This window comes from Gorilla gorilla, chromosome 7 (assembly GCF_029281585.2).
Source record: "Gorilla gorilla gorilla isolate KB3781 chromosome 7, NHGRI_mGorGor1-v2.1_pri, whole genome shotgun sequence".
NCBI classification, from domain to species: Eukaryota; Metazoa; Chordata; class Mammalia; order Primates; family Hominidae; genus Gorilla; species Gorilla gorilla.
The window spans coordinates 50,748,957-50,765,118 of record NC_073231.2 but is presented as its reverse complement, the minus strand read 5'-3'; the positions used below and the strand labels follow the sequence as shown (position 1 = coordinate 50,765,118).

General features: G+C 42.8%; 1 protein-coding gene across 12 annotated transcripts in view; it reads left to right on the top strand.

The window, feature by feature from the left end:
- Positions 1–16,162, top strand: part of SULF1 (sulfatase 1) — a 194,069-nt gene that overhangs the window by 156,848 nt on the left and 21,059 nt on the right. For 10 of the 12 annotated variants that reach the window (XM_055349633.2, XM_055349632.2, XM_063709227.1 and 7 more), the window contains 7 exons: positions 337–589; positions 3,460–3,556; positions 4,019–4,113; positions 4,424–4,489; positions 5,758–5,930; positions 14,766–14,908; positions 14,999–15,122. In XM_055349633.2, the coding sequence (XP_055205608.2) occupies positions 337–589; positions 3,460–3,556; positions 4,019–4,113; positions 4,424–4,489; positions 5,758–5,930; positions 14,766–14,908; positions 14,999–15,122 (951 nt within the window). The remainder of the gene's footprint in view (positions 1–336; positions 590–3,459; positions 3,557–4,018; positions 4,114–4,423; positions 4,490–5,757; positions 5,931–14,765; positions 14,909–14,998; positions 15,123–16,162) is intronic. The other 2 variants (XM_063709225.1, XM_063709224.1) reach the window with 1 other exon arrangement.

Sequence of the window (16,162 nt, the reverse complement as noted above, 5' to 3'; positions counted from 1 at the left end):
AAAAAATAGCCTGAGCAGTTCACATTGAAAACCAAATGTAGAAGTTCACAGCCTGCCATGAATAAAAAGGATCCTAGAAATCACCTGGACTAACCCCCTCACTTGACGGATGAAGGGCTGGAGGCCCAGAGAAGTGTGTCATCCATCACACTGCCAGGCAATGGCACTGCCAGGACAACCTCTACTACCGTGAATTGCAGGCACCACGATGCCACTCAGCAATGCAGCATGGACTGCTTTCTCCTCTCCAGGATCCCTTCTGGACCAGGTGATCACTTTCTTCCCTTGTAAGCTACATCAGGAGATCCATAGTAATGTATCTTCCCTTACTTCTAGAGTACAAGCCCAGATTTGTCCATACTCGGCAGACACGTTCCTTGTCGGTCGAATTTGAAGGTGAAATATATGACATAAATCTGGAAGAAGAAGAATTGCAAGTGTTGCAACCAAGAAACATTGCTAAGCGTCATGATGAAGGCCACAAGCGGCCAAGAGATCTCCAGGCTTCCAGTGGTGGCAACAGGGGCGGGATGCTGGCAGATAGTAGCAACGCCGTGGGCCCACCTACCACTGTCCGAGTGACACACAAGTAAGAAGGCTTTATTTGTTCACTAGGGTTGAGTTCAGAATTACCACCACAACACACCATATTATCACCATTTTGCACTTGGCAAAAAAGCAGTATGTTGGCAATACGGTGCCTGAGGGCTGGCCTACGTAGCAACTGGGGGTTAAAGAAACAATGAGTCCACGCAATCGTAGGCTTGGACACATGCTTTGGGTTTGATTTCACATTAAGACTGATCAGCTAGGAATCCAGCCAGAGTAATTCACATTAAGGCTGATCGGCTAGGACTCCAGCCAGAGTAATTCCATCACATCTTGACTTAGCAGGCATGGAGTTCATGAGCCTAAGCAGTTACCTTCGCAGGCATCTAGAAAACAGATGGAAACAATTTCAGAGGCTGGAAGTTCTTCCATGTTACACGATCACTGTCACTTGGAGCAGTTGTGTAGTCACAGCCTCAGAAACGAAACACAGTCCAAGGGAGGACAGTGAGTCCCAGAGACGTTTCCAGAGAGATGACGTAGGTTACAAATGGATGTAAGACATACAAACATCTAACCAGTACCGGATCACAGAGAGGGCCCTGGAAGTCAAGGAGACAGGGAAGGGAGATGATTCCCTCATAAGTTTAATGAACTCACTTTGTTCTTTGGCTCCTTCCAAAGTCTACTTACTCTCTTGATTAGGAAATGTTTTCTTTCTGAATTTATTAGCAAGATCTTTGTTTTCTCTCCCTAATTGTATCACTTTGAGAAGATGGGACACTGTATGCTCTGCCAGGATTTTTATCTCTGAGGCGCTGGTCTCCTGGTGCCTGAAGTTGATACAGTTGTATACTAAGGGGTTTACACCAGAATGCATTTCTCTTACATTATTAACCCCACATCCCACCTGCTATCTATCCCTGGGGCTGTTTCTTTACTTCAAAACTCAGTGGGGTACTTAAGGCACTCTCTTTTTAACAAAATGAGTGGAATGAATTCCCTTTCTGAATCTGCTTTTCTTCAAACAAGCCATTTGCATTATGATGTGAAAGGTCCCTTTTGTTCTATGTCTATTTGAACTTGAGTTTTTTGGTGGTATCCTGTTCATGGGGGTGTGAGTATTGAGAACTGCCTTGAAAAGTGGTCGTAGGGATGATCTTAGTCACAGAGCTATGACACCATCCACCCATGTGACATTTTGTCCTCACTGGTGGCTAGAACATATTGTGTCCGGAATTGGTGGGTTCTTGGTCTCACTGACTTCAAGAATTAAGCCACAGACCCTCGTGGTGAGTGTTACAGCTCTTAAGGTGGCGCGTCTGGAGTCTGTCCCTTCTGATGTTCAGATGTGTCCGGAGTTTCTTCCTTCTGGTGGGTTCGTGGTCTCGCTGGCTCAGCAGTGAAGCTGCAGACCTTCGCGGTGAGTGTTACAGCTCTTAAGGCAGTGCGTCTGGAGTTGTTTGTTCCTCCCGGTGGGCTCGTGGTCTCGCTGGGCTCAGGAGTGAAGCTGCAGGTCTTCGCGGTGAGTGTTGCAGCTCATAAAAGCAGCGTGGACCCAAAGAGTGAGCAGTAGCAAGATTTATTGCAAAGACCGAAAGAACGAAGCTTCCACAGTGTGGAAAGGGACCCAAGCAGATTGCCACTGCTGGCTCGGGCAGCCTGCTTTTATTCTCTTATCTGGCCCCACCCACATCCTGCTGATTGGTAGAGAGGAGTGGCCTGTTTTGACAGGGCGCTGATTGGTGTGTTTACAATCCCTGAGCTAGATACAAAGGTTCTCCACTTCCCCAACAGATTAGTTAGTTACAGAGTTTTGACACACAGGTTCTCCAAGGCCCCACCAGAGCAGCTAGATACAGAGTGTCGATTGATGCATTCGCAAACCTTGAGCTAAACACAGGGTGCTGATTGGTGTGTTTACAAACCTTGAGCTAGATACAGAGTGCCAATTGGTGTATTCACAATCCCTGAGCTAGACATAAAGGTTCTCTGAAGCCCCACCAGAGCAGCTAGATACAGAGTGTCGATTGGTGCACTCACAAACCTTGAGCTAAACACAGGATGCTGATTGGTGTGTTTACAATCCCTGAGCTAGACATAAAGACTCCACCTCCCCACCAGACTCAGGAGCCCAGCTGGCTTCACTTAGTGGATCCCGTACTGGGGCTGCAGGTGGAGCCGTCTGCCAGTCCCGCACCATGCACTCACACTCCTCAGCCCTTGGGTGGTCGATGGGACTGGGAGCCATAGAGCAGGGGGTGGTGCTCGTCGGGGAGGCTCGGGCCACACAGGAGCCCATGGAGTGGGTGGGAGGCTCAGGCATGGCGGGCTGCAGTCCCGAGGCCTGCCCGGCGGGAAGGCAGCTAAGGCCTGGTGAGAAATCGAGCGCAGCGCCGGTGGGCTGGTACTGCTGGGGGACTCAGTACACCCTCCGCAGCTGCTGGCCCGGGTGCTAAGCCCCTCACTGCCCGGGACCGGCCTCTGCGAGTGTGGGGCCAGCCAAGCCCATGGCCATCCGGAACTCCAGCTGGCCCGCAAGCACCGCACGCAGCCCCGGTTCCCATTCGCGCCTCTCCCTCCACACCTCCCTGCAAGCTGAGGGAGCCAGCTCTGGCCTTGGCCAGCCCAGAAAGGGGCTCCCACAGTGCAGCAGCGGGCCGCTCCTCAAGTGCCGCCAAAGTGGGAGCCCATGCAGAGGAGGTGCCAAGAGCGAGTGAGGGCTGTGAGGACTGCCAGCACGCTGTCACCTCTCAATATTCCCATTGATGCTGGTCTTGGATCAGCTCAACGGTTACTGCATGTATCAACATTAAGGATTTTGAGGATTAAAAGTTCTCTTTGTTATCTTTAGTGTTTTCTACTATTAGAATATAAACCTATTTCACATGGTTTTGGTTTGTTTTGCAGGTGTTTTATTCTTCCCAATGACTCTATCCATTGTGAGAGAGAACTGTACCAATCGGCCAGAGCATGGAAGGACCATAAGGCGTACATTGACAAAGAGGTTAGCCATGGCTATGTGACTGTCAGATATAATCCAAACTCAAACTCGGCCTGCCAGCCCTGCTGTGTCTGGTGGGACATACCACAGATACACATCATCTATAATTATGTGAAAAAATACAAAAAAAAGTTATTTGTCTTTCTCCAGTGATTTAATGATAGTCCTACTGAAAACAATATAGAGTATGAGAAGAGACTGGGAACTGACTCAATGGTCTTTTGAAATCTCTGTGAGAAAATGATTCAGTTATAAAAGAGGAATCTGGTAATGTTTATCTATAACACATGGGTTGGAATATAGAGTCTATATACAAATATTCTATGCCCAGTTTGTTTCTATGTTAAGTATCATCTCAGATGAATAGCTATTATTACAGAACAGAGAAAACAAGGTGAAAAGAAAAGTACTTTGTAAAGAAAATCCTGATCTTAATACGTAATTGCTTGAAAACATGTTTTCCAGATTGAAGCTCTGCAAGATAAAATTAAGAATTTAAGAGAAGTGAGAGGACATCTGAAGAGAAGGAAGCCTGAGGAATGTAGCTGCAGTAAACAAAGGTGAGCTTGTTTCCATCCATGCTCCACTTTACAAATTCATTTCCACACAAGCCAGAGGCATTAGCACTGGGCTCATTTTTCTCTTTTACCTATAGAATGTATTGTCATAGAGTATGATAACCTAAGCTATTTAAGTAAAACTAAGCTAAATATGCTTAAACTTAAGCAGAAAGTAAAAAAGTCCCATTCAGCTAAAATACTTACATCATCACTGCCTTCCTTCTTTCTATTTTGCTTTCTTTTTATAAAATGAACACTTTGATCCAATGCAAGGCTATGAAGGCTCACTTTTTAATCTTCTCGCCTGCAGCTATTACAATAAAGAGAAAGGTGTAAAAAAGCAAGAGAAATTAAAGAGCCATCTTCACCCATTCAAGTAAGTAACTCTCTGTTTTCCACATTTGCTGGGAGTCAATGACTGTCCACCTGGCCCTTCGAAGAGGCTGGAGGGACCCCTGTGTTTCCTGCAGTGCCGCTTCAGAAGAAGTAGATCCATCTAGGAGGGCACCTAGCTCATGAAGTTGAAAGCAAAGCTCCATCTCACCAAGGGACCGTGGCAATGCTCTTGGCATCCTTTGTTGGGGAGCCATGCTGAACTCCACTGTCATTCTGTGGGTGCTCCCTACCTGGCAGATGGGACCAGTAACTAGATTTTACTCCATGCACTGCTTTCTGTGGAGAGTGCTTGAGGGTTACAGACTCTCTCGATGCAGTCGGTGTTCTACAGAGCAGCCTGGAATAGTACTGAATTCTGAAAGTGGGAAGAAATATAAATTTTTTTAAATAATAGCAAAATTTGCATGTGAAGGAGATTTAGTATTTAAACTTCAACAAAGTTTAAGCCTTTTATATATAAAAAACAAAATAATAAAAAATAATTCTAAAAAATAAAGGCTATCTAAACTTGTTTAGTAGAATTTGTCAAAGAATTTTTTAAACTTTTTAACCCAAGCCATCTGGTTCAACTAACCTTTAACTCGATGGCTGATTGGTACTCGGCTGCCAAAAAAAATAAGCCATTTGTCCAAAGATTGTGGCTAGCAGGATCCTGTCATTCACATTAACATTTATTTCCATCGATGTTTCCATGCACATGAGGAGGAAAATGCTGGTCCTCTTAGGTTCAATAAGGTCCCAAGAAAGCTGTCACTGAATGCATTTGTGTTCAGTATTCCTTTTTTGTTGTTTTTTTGAGACAGAGTCTCACTCTTTTGCCCAGGCTTTAGTGCGGTGGTGCAGTCTTGGCTAACTACAACCTCCACCTCCTGGGTTCAAGAGATTCTTGTGCCTCATCCTCCCTAGTAGCTGGGACTACAGGTGTGCGCCACCACATCTGGCTAATTTTTATATTTTTAGCAGAGACAGGGTTTCACCGTGTTGGCCAAGCTGATCTCAAACTCGTGACCTCAAGTGATCCGCCCACCTTAGCCTCCCAAAGTGCTGGGATTACAGATGCAAGTCACTGTGCCCGGCCTGCCTTCACTATTCCTGATTCTATTTTAAGTCCCTCTATACAAAATGAAGGTCGTCTATTATCTCTTATCAAGGCATATAAATATTTGTGCAAGACTCACAGCAACAAGCCTGTTTGTAATTGAGAAAGTGCCTTCTGAACACTCAAAATAATCCCTTCTCTTGGAACAGGGAGGCTGCTCAGGAAGTAGACAGCAAACTGCAACTTTTCAAGGAGAACCGTAGGAGGAAGAAGGAGAGGAAGGAGAAGAGACGGCAGAGGAAGGGGGAAGAGTGCAGCCTGCCTGGCCTCACTTGCTTCACGCATGACAACAACCACTGGCAGACAGCCCCGTTCTGGAACCGTAAGTTGCTTGTTCCAAATGCCACTTCCTGCTGCCATGCAGAGACAGCAACTCATAGCTTAGATCAGAAATTCAGCATAAAACGAGGAATCTACAAAGATTCAAGAGAAAGGCATCATATTCTACTCTATACTGGAAACTCAAATGATTTTGCCACGTTTACTGTTTTCTTTAAATTTTTTTCTGGCATTTTGTTTGGTAATGCCAAGCTTCTCCCTGGCTTTTTCCTCCTGATGATGTTGTTTCACATAATACCCAGCTGCTGGCACAGTTTTTACCCAGTAGAACTGTTCTATAGCTAAATAACTCAAGGGATGAACATCCTGTAAATGGATGAACAATTTTGCCCCAAATAGATTTTGTTTCTGTTTTATTTCAAGTACATAAGTGTAATAAAAGGAAGAAAAAGAATGGTAAAAGCCTCTTAAATGCAGGGCCCATATTCTACTTATTCTCAGTCCACTTCAGTACCAGCACTAGACTTGTAGAATAATAGATACTCTACAAAATTATTTGGTTTTACATTGAATTGCTAAGGATATGGCATAATAACATTTGTGCACTTTTAAAATAGTGCTTATATTTTCTTTAGTGGCCTGTGCACATTATTCACTGAGGCCATATAGAAGTAATACCCTACATTCTTATAGTACATCCTCTGATTGAAGCTTACCAGCCTATAGAGTAGATGAAACACAAAATCTTCTAACTGAGAAGCTCACTGGAGACCACCCGGGCTACTGTTTCTCAAACTGGGATTTGGAGACTCCAAAGAATTGATAGACCATTCTTGGGGGGATCTAGGGCTTGTCCTAGGAGACTTTATGTTTTCCCTTTCCATTTTGATGTTTCTTGATTTCAGGGTCCATGTTTGTATTTCTGTTTAAAATCACATCGAGGCCGAATGAACTCTTAAAGTCACAGCATTTAACTTTTAATATAGTTTCTGAAACTGTGGTGTGGGAATCCCTGAGGGTTATTCAAATCGCTGGGGACAGTAACTGGGGACACAACATCTAGCAAGACACTTTATTTTCTGTGCTCGTATTTTAATGGGGTACAGGTAGAAAAAAAAGAAAGGAAATGAAAGAAAATAATTATGAGTTGTAGTAATGCTATGAAGGAAACAGTGATCAACATTGTTTTTTATTATTATACTTTAAGTTTTAGGGTACATGTGCACAACGTGCAGGTTAGTTACATATGTATACATGTGCCATGCTGGTGTGCTGCACCCATTAACTCGTCATTTAGCATTAGGTATATCTCCTAATGCTATCCCTCCCACCTCCCCCCACCCCGCAACAGTCCCTGGTGTGTGATGTTCCCCTTCCTGTGTCAACATTTTTAAATGGGACTCTTTCGGAGAGGGTGGGAAAGACGGGTCTTTGAGGTGAAATTTAGGCTGAAACCTAAAGGATAGAGAGAAGCGATCCCTGTGGGAGGGAGCGTGTTCCAGGCAGAGGGAACAGTGCAAGCAGAGAAGCAGAGGTCCTGAGGGAGTCTCACCTTTGGTGTATCCAGGAGTGGAAGCTCCTTGAAAGCTGAAGCATTGCAAAACACAGGGTTATAGTTGCTTACGGCAGAAGGAGGACCTTCATACCTCTATCTGCTTTTTATCATCTGAGTTGAGGCCATCCTGCTCAAGCCACCACCGTTTCTTACCTCAGCCACTGCCAGACCTCCTCTGTGGCCTCCCAGGCTCCCCTCTGGTCCTCACCAGTCCATCCTGCTCAGAGGAGCTAGGGTGATCTTTTAAGGACACCTGCTTTTCTTAAGCTAAAAAGCAGAATCCCTTCACCTGACCCCAGAAGGCTGAGGCTGCAGTGAGCTGTGATCGTGCCATCACACTCCAGCCTGGGCAATAGAGTGAGACGCTGTCTCAAAAATAAAATAAAATATAGCAAAATCCTTAACATATCCAACAAAACCCCATATGCTCCTATCCAATCTTACACTGGGACCATTGCCTCCTGTTCTCGCCTGCTTCAGCCACTCAACTTCTCTTTATTCCACAAGCATCTCAAGCTCCCTCTCGCCATGGGGCCTTTGCACTTGTTTCCCCTCCCTGGAAGGCTCTTGCCCACAGCCCCGTGCCCAGAAAACACTACTCACCCTTCAGACCTCAATTGCGGTGTCACTGCTCGTGGACACCCTCTCTGTGCCTCAGACTAGGGTCCGCCCATTTGATACGCTCTATCAGCAAGCTCTGTTTTTCCCCCGTGGGACGTATCACATTTGTAATCGTAGTTTTTTTGACTACTGTTTTTGCTGAACTGTTGTCCTTTCCACTAGACTGTGAGTTTCTCAAGATAAAAAACCATGTCTGTATGATACTGTATTCCTGACCCAAAGGAATTGCTTACTCAATTTTAGGTGAATAAATAAACAAACAAGCAAGCTACCCTGTCCACATCAAATCAACTCATGTCAATTTAACAAAGCTTTGAGTGCCTGCCACTGGGTGTCACTGTGCTGGTGAGCGAGGAACATGCCTGCCATCACTCTGCTGTTGTACACAGGAGCGAATTAGGAACTGATCCCATTCAATACCAAATTTGATGCTCCTTCTGATACACAATGTATTCTTGGTGCTCTGGTATTCTAGGACAGTGGCTTCCAGAATTTTTTCCCAAAAAGCCATAGTAAAAAATGCACCTTATATCAGGATCCTGTACACATATGTGCACATACACAAGTATATATGTGTATCTGTGTGTATATGTAATATATATACTAAAGTAAAAATTTCAAAAAAGTAATACTATGTGTGCTATGCTTAAATATTTTTATCCATTTTCTATTACATATTTTCATCATATTATTGCTATATGCCTCATATTTGCTATGTCAACTTAAGCCCTTGGCACAGTAAGACTCAATAACATGAAAAAAAGAAGAAGAAAAGAAAAGTCAAATCCACCCAGGCACAAGATCCTCCAATGCAATGGTCTCTAAACATTTTTTCATTGTGTACCCATATCAATTTTTAAAATAAACACACCGTCTATATTTCATTACACTACTATACAAACATGCCTGTGTATTATGAAAATATACAAAATAAAAAGGCCAAGAACAGCGATTCATGCCTGTAAACCCAGCACTTTGGGAGGCCAAGGTCAGAGGATCAGTTGAGCCCAGGAGTTCAAGACCAGCCTGAGCAACATGGTGAAACCCTGTCTCTACAAAAAAATACAAAAATTAGCCGGGCTTGGTGGTGCCCGCCTGTAGCCCCAGCTACTCGGGAGGCTGAGGTGGGAGAATCACTTGAGCATGGGAGGTGAAGGCTGCAGTGAGCCATGATTGTACTCCAGCCTGCGTGACAGAGTGAGACCGCATGTCAGAAGAAAAAAAAAAGAAAAGAAAGAAAAAGAAAATACACAAAATAGGAATGTAAAGTTTGAGATAAAGGTTTAAAAAAGAGTTTTTAAAATAGTTTTCATATTATTTGGAGGTCCAAAACATTTTGTTCTCACTTATTAAAGAATGCTTAAGGAAAAGAAATCTCAGTGTCCCACTTAACAATGCAGTGAGACATTCAGTTTATGTTTGATGTGTGATCTTAATTGCTTTCATATGAAACATGACTCAGAAAGATTTTCTGGTTCCATAGATGTGCTTCACGGCATGCTGAGTCAATCAGGACATTCTTTTTTTTTTTTTTGAGATGGAGTTTCACTCTTGTTGCCCAGGCTGGAGTGCAATGGTGCGTTCTCAGCTCACTGCAACCTCTGCCTCTTGGGTTCAAGTGATTCTCTTGCCTCAGCCTCCCAAGTAGCTGGGATTACAGGCGGCCGCCACCATGCCTAGCTAATTTTTTTGTATTTTTAGTAGAGACAGGGTTTCCCCATGTTGGCCAGGCTGACCTTACCTGAGATCACCTGACCTCAGGTGATCCACCCGCCTCGGCCTCCCAAAGTGCTGGGATTACAGATGTGAGCCACTGCACCCGGCCAGGACATTCATTTATTTATTTATTTTATTATTTTTATTTTTATTATATTTTAAGTTCTGTGGTGCATGTGCAGAACGTGCAGTTTTGTTACATAGGAATACACGTGCCATGGTGATTTGCTGCACCCATCAACCCATCATCTACGTTAGGTATTTTTTAATGCCACCATTAACTAGGCAGTCATCTCTATTGAAATTACTCTTTTAAATGTTTGTCCTCCCTGAGATTGATCAATTATTCCTGCAAATACAAAGGTATTGTATTTGTATATTTCATGAAACAAGTTTAAAACCCATTTAAACTGTTAATTTGGAAGATTTCTACACAGATTAGAAAATTTGGGTTCCATGGTTTTTAATGTATGTAGATGTGAGATAAATGTTCACATATAAATAATATGTTATAAATAACATATTTAGAGATCTTTTAATGAAAAGTCGTATAATGATGAAAGCATTTTCAATCATCCATTTTTAAGATATTATCTTTTCTTCACCTGTATTTGATCTAATCTGGTTCATTCAATTCAATTTAGGATTTTTTCCCCACAGCTACCCCTTCAGATCGTTTCCTATAAGCTTTAGGTCTTTCTTTGAAATAAGCATATGTAGTTTGTTATCTGATTTGTTAATATCAAATCTCAAGTATTAAGGCTTTTTAATGTTTTGATATAATTTAGAAGTTCTTTAGAATAGATGGTTTTCATTAGGTGACATTCCTAGAATTATTATCATAAGTTAATATAAATGTGGTAACATATTTTACTTAAAAGGTGCACATCTATTACAAAGACTGTTTGCATTAAATAAAAGGTCAGAAAGGATATGAAAAGTTTAAGAGTGTAAAAGTTGGCTGGGCACAGTGACTCACACCTGTAATCCCAGCACTTTGGGAAGCCGAGGCAGGTGGATCGCTTGAGCCCAGGAGTTCAAGACCAGCCTGGGCAACATGGTGAAACCCTAGCTCTACAAAAAAAATATGAAAATTATCCGGGCTTGCCTGTAGTCCCAGCTACTTGGGAGGCTGAGGTGGGAGAGTCACTTGAGCTCCAGTGGAGGAGGCTGCAGATCATGCCACTGAGCGACAGAGTGAGACCCTGTCTCAAAGAAAAAAAAAGAGAGAGAGACGGAGAGAATACAAGTTTCAAGTTGGAGAACATAATGTGTAAAAAAAAATTTTTTCTTTTTGAGATGGAGTTTCACTCTTGACCCCCAGGCTGGAGTGCAATGGTGCGATCTTGGCTCACTGCAACCTCCGCCTCCCGGGTTCAAGTGATTCTCCTGCCTCAGCTGGGATTACAGGCGCCCGCCACCATGGCTGGTTAATTTTTGTATTTTTAGTAGAGACAGGGTTTTGCCATGTTGGCCAGGATGGTCTCAAACTCCTGACCTCAGGTGATCTGCCCACTGCAGCATCTCAAAGTGCTGGGATTATAGGCATGAGCCACCGCACCCGACCGTGTAAAAATATTTAAATTAGCTAATCAACTAAAAACAAATCATTCCTGGAGGGAGAGAGGGTTGAATAGGCAGAACACAGGATTTTTAGAGCAGTGAAACTACTCTATGTGATACAACAATGGCAGATAAATGTCATCATGCATTGTCCAAACCCACAGGATGTGCAACACCAAGAGTGAACGCGAATGTAAACTATGAACTTTGAGTAACAATGATGTGTCAATATAGGCTCATTGATTGTAACAAATGTGCCATCCTGGTGAGGGATGTCTGTGGTGAGAGAGGTTATGTATCTGTGGGGACTGGGGTTATAAATGAGAATGCTCTGTATTTTTCACTCAAAACCGCTCTAAAAAACAGTCTATTAAAATAATTTTTTAAAATCATTTCTCATTCATTGTTTAAAACATCTCTTTTAGCCTAAGGGGACAGATTTAGTGTGTCTGATACTACATAGGATAGCAGACTCTACTAATTAAGAGTAAACTCTTGGCCGGGCGTGGTGGCTCACGCCTGTAAGCCCAACACTTTGAGAGACCGAGGCAGGCAGATCGCTTGAGTGTCGGAGTTCGAGACCAGCCTAGGCAACATGCCAAGACCCATCTCTACAAAAAATAAAATATTAGCCGGGTGTGATGGTGCATACCTGTAGTCCCAGCAACACAGGCGGCTGAACTGACAGGATCACTTGAGCCTGGGAGGTCAAAGCTGCAGTGAGCCTTAATCATGCCACTGCACTCGAGCTTGGGCAACAGAGCAAGACACTGTCTCAAAAAAAAAAAAAGTAAACTCTGTAGCCAGATCCCAGTGCTACCAATTGTCAGCCGGGTGACCTTGGACAAATTACTTAACATCTCCGTGCCTCAGGTTTTTCCATCTGTTAACATGAGGATGATAATAATAACCTCTGTCTCAAGAAGTAGCTTTGAGGATTAAATGAGTTAAAGTACATAGTGCACAAGGAATGCTCATTACGTGTACCTATCCTATTAGGTTGGTGCAAAAGCAATTGCAGTTTCAGACCGTGAATTTTAAATCATTATAACTGGGCTCAAACACATCTTTCTCAATCAAAATAGGAACCATTACACCCAACACATTTTCACCACGAGAAATAAGTTTGTTTATTCCTGTAGCATAAAAATTCATGTTTCAGACCGGGCACGGTGCACCGCTCACGCCTGTTATCCCAACACTTTGGGAGGCCGAGGTGGGCAGATCACGAGGTCAGGAGATCGAGACCATCCTGGCTAACATGGTGAAACCCCGTCTCTACTAAAAATACAAAAAAATTAGCTGGGGGTGGTGGCAGGCGCCTGTAGTCCCAGCTACTTGGGAGGCTGAGGCAGGAGAATGGTGTGAACCCGGGAGGCAGAGCTTGCAGTGAGCCAAGATCGCTCCACTGCACTCCAGCCTGGGCGACAGAGCGAGACTCCATCTCAAGAAAAAAAAAAAAAATTTGTGCTTCAGGATTCAATGAACTCTTGGAAAGCATTTTCTACGTTCTGCTGGTTGTGGAAGTGTTTTCCCTACAGAAAGTTGTCGAGATGCTTGAAGAAGTGGTAGTCAATTGGCGAGAGGTCAGGTGAATATAGCAGATGAAGCAAAACTTCGTAGCCCAATTTGTTCAACTTTTGAAGCGTTGATTTGATTGTGTGACATTCAGTCAGGCACTGTCGTGGAGAAGAATTGGGCCCTTTCTGTTGACCAATGCCGGCTGCAGACATTGCAGTTTTTGATGCATCTCATTGATTTGCTGAACATACTTCTCAGATGTACTGGTTTGGCCAGGATTCAGAAAGCTGTAGTGGATCAAACCAGCAGCAGACCACTAAAGAGTGACCGTGACCTTTTTTGGTGTGAATTTGGCTTTGGGAAGTGCTTTGGAGCTTCTTCTTGTTCCAGCCACTGAGCTGTTCATCGCATGTCACAATCTGATTAAGAAATGGTTCGTTGTTTTTGCATAGAATAAGAGAAGACAACACTTCAAAACGACGATATTTTTCATTTTCCTCTCAGCTCATAAGGCACCCACTTATCGAGCTTTTTCAACTTTCTGATTTGCTTCAAATGCCAAATGACCATAGAAGGGTCGACGTTGAGTTCTTCCACAAATTCTCATGTAGCTGTAAGAGGATCAGCTTCGATGATTGCTCTCAAGGTCATTGTCAACTTCCGATGGTCCACCACTACACTCCTCATCTTCAGGGCTTTCATCTCCTTTGCAAAACTTGTTGAACCACCACTCCACTATATGTTCGTTAGCAGTTCCTGGGCCAAATGCTTTGTTAATGTTGCGAGTTGTCTCCGCTGCTTTACGATCCATTTTGAACTCAAATAAGAAAATCACTCGAATTTAGTTTTTGTCTAACACCATTTCCATAGTCTAAAATAAACATGAAGAGCAAGTAATACATTATTAGCAAAAAAATAAATAAAGCAAGAAATGCCCATTAAAATGATGATTAATATAACCACATTTATTTAAGAATGTATTCCAATATCAAACAGAAAATTTCAACAATGCAAAAACCGTAATTACGTTTGCACCAACCTAATAGTTGTTTTTAAAAAAATTTTGCTGGGCCAGGCACAGTGGTGCATGCCTGTAGTCCCAGCTACTTGGGAAGCTGAGGATCACCTGAGCCTAGGAGTTCTAGTCCAGCCTGGGTAACATAGAGAGACCCCATCTCTTAAAAAATACTCATTAGGCAGCACATTTCTGAAATTCAAGAAAGGTCAGCAAATTTGGAACAGGTGCCCTTTTGTAAACAGAAGAGTAGATGAGTTGATTATCAATGGGACATCGTTTCTGCATACATTCTGCAAGTTAACCAGAGGGCTATGTGGTATAAAAGATGTTTGTGGTCACAGCCTAGCTCAGGCTAGAGTGTTGCAGAGACCATCCCAAATCCTCCAGGCTGGGCTCAAGGCTTCTCTAAACCCTTCTTTGTTGCAAAATCCCATCTTTTCATGCTTCATTGGTGACATGTGGCCATCTGCCACATAGAACAAGTGAGAGTACTAGTTCCATATCTTTATTAAATAACCATTTTTCTTTTGTGCAAAGAATAAATAGAAATTCTGATATTTTTCTTCTCATACTTCCCTCACTCACCCCTCTTTGGAAACCACTGCATAACAGAGCTAAGGGGAGGATAAACTAATGTGCCTGAAATTTTACTTTAGTCTTCAGCCTATAAGAGATCACTATCTTTTTTCCCATTTTCACCTAGTTTCCCAGCAAATTTACATACGGGGGGAAAGGTATTATTATTCTTAACATGAAACCACAATATTTATAGGAAAGAAATTGTGAACTTTAAAGTGTAAAGATAAGGGAACACTGGAATGGCAAGCCTGCCTAAGGTTTTTCACTCTTTTTGTTTTGTTGTGTTTTTCTTTTTTACCCAACAGTGGGATCTTTCTGTGCTTGCACGAGTTCTAACAATAACACCTACTGGTGTTTGCGTACAGTTAATGAGACGCATAATTTTCTTTTCTGTGAGTTTGCTACTGGCTTTTTGGAGTATTTTGATATGAATACAGATCCTTATCAGGTAAGACAATATATGTTCATTTTATGAAGGTTGTTGAAAATAGGATAACCAGACATAAGCTTAAATAGATTGTCCTGTCTGCATTCACAGCTCACAAATACAGTGCACACGGTAGAACGAGGCATTTTGAATCAGCTACACGTACAACTAATGGAGCTCAGAAGCTGTCAAGGATATAAGCAGTGCAACCCAAGACCTAAGAATCTTGATGTTGGTAAGGAAAAAAATGCTATTTTTTTCTATTTTACCTGGAAAATTCTTTGTGTTACTGAGCTTTCTGCCTTGGAAACATTTAATTGCACAGAAACATATAGTTCAAGATACTTAGAGGAGACACTTTCCAGGCAATTCTAAATACAATTTGATCTCTAAGTTTAGCTCTGGTGTACTAATGAAAAGCTTAATCCACCAAAAGATTTGGTGAGCATTTCCTTCCAATATCTCCCACAGGTCTATTCTATTAGTAAACCTTGATTCCTGATAGAAGCATCTGTTGGAAGATGACATGAAAGCATTAGGTATTTGTTTGTTATTGCTGTCAACAGTCTGAAGATATACTCTGAGTAAACCAGGATATTCTCTTTTTTTAAGAGAACTTTGATAGAAAGACACAATGCTCTATTTCTGCTGTCCCAGTTTGGAGTTCCCCCAGTTGGATCCCTGCCTATGACACTGAATTAGATTTCTTTTGCCAGTATTTTTCGTCTGAAACTAGAGATATTGGAGCAGTTCATTAACTTGGGATCTAAAAATATAAGAGGGTCTGAATGGAATCAGCCAGATGTTCCTTCCCAGCTATGTGTGTTAAACTGGCTTATTTCTCCTTTGTTTCATGGAGATGCAGTTCTTTTCAGTGTCCGCCCCAGCTCTTTTCTGGTTAATGAAAATACTCATTTCCTCCTCATGATGTCTGCAGAAATGTAAATACCAGCTGTCCATACAAGGAAGGAGGAAGAACTAAAGCTGGCAAGGGCATGGACCTTGGCATGGCATGCCAACTCCAGAAGGGTGAAGAGCTGGACTCACAGGCATTTGGGTGCAGTTTGCAGGAGCTTTTTGTGGTGCCACTGGGTTTTCTCTGTGAGTCTGGTGCAGAGCCAGTGTCATCAACAGTAAAAGTGAGCAGCTTTCTGGGTCACATGCCTTGAAAGGGGTAGGGATTCCCATCCCAGAATGATCAATATCACCACCTGTCATCTCCACCACTGTAGGGTCACAAAGGCTTTTGAATTCTGGGAGTCCCCTAAGAAAGCA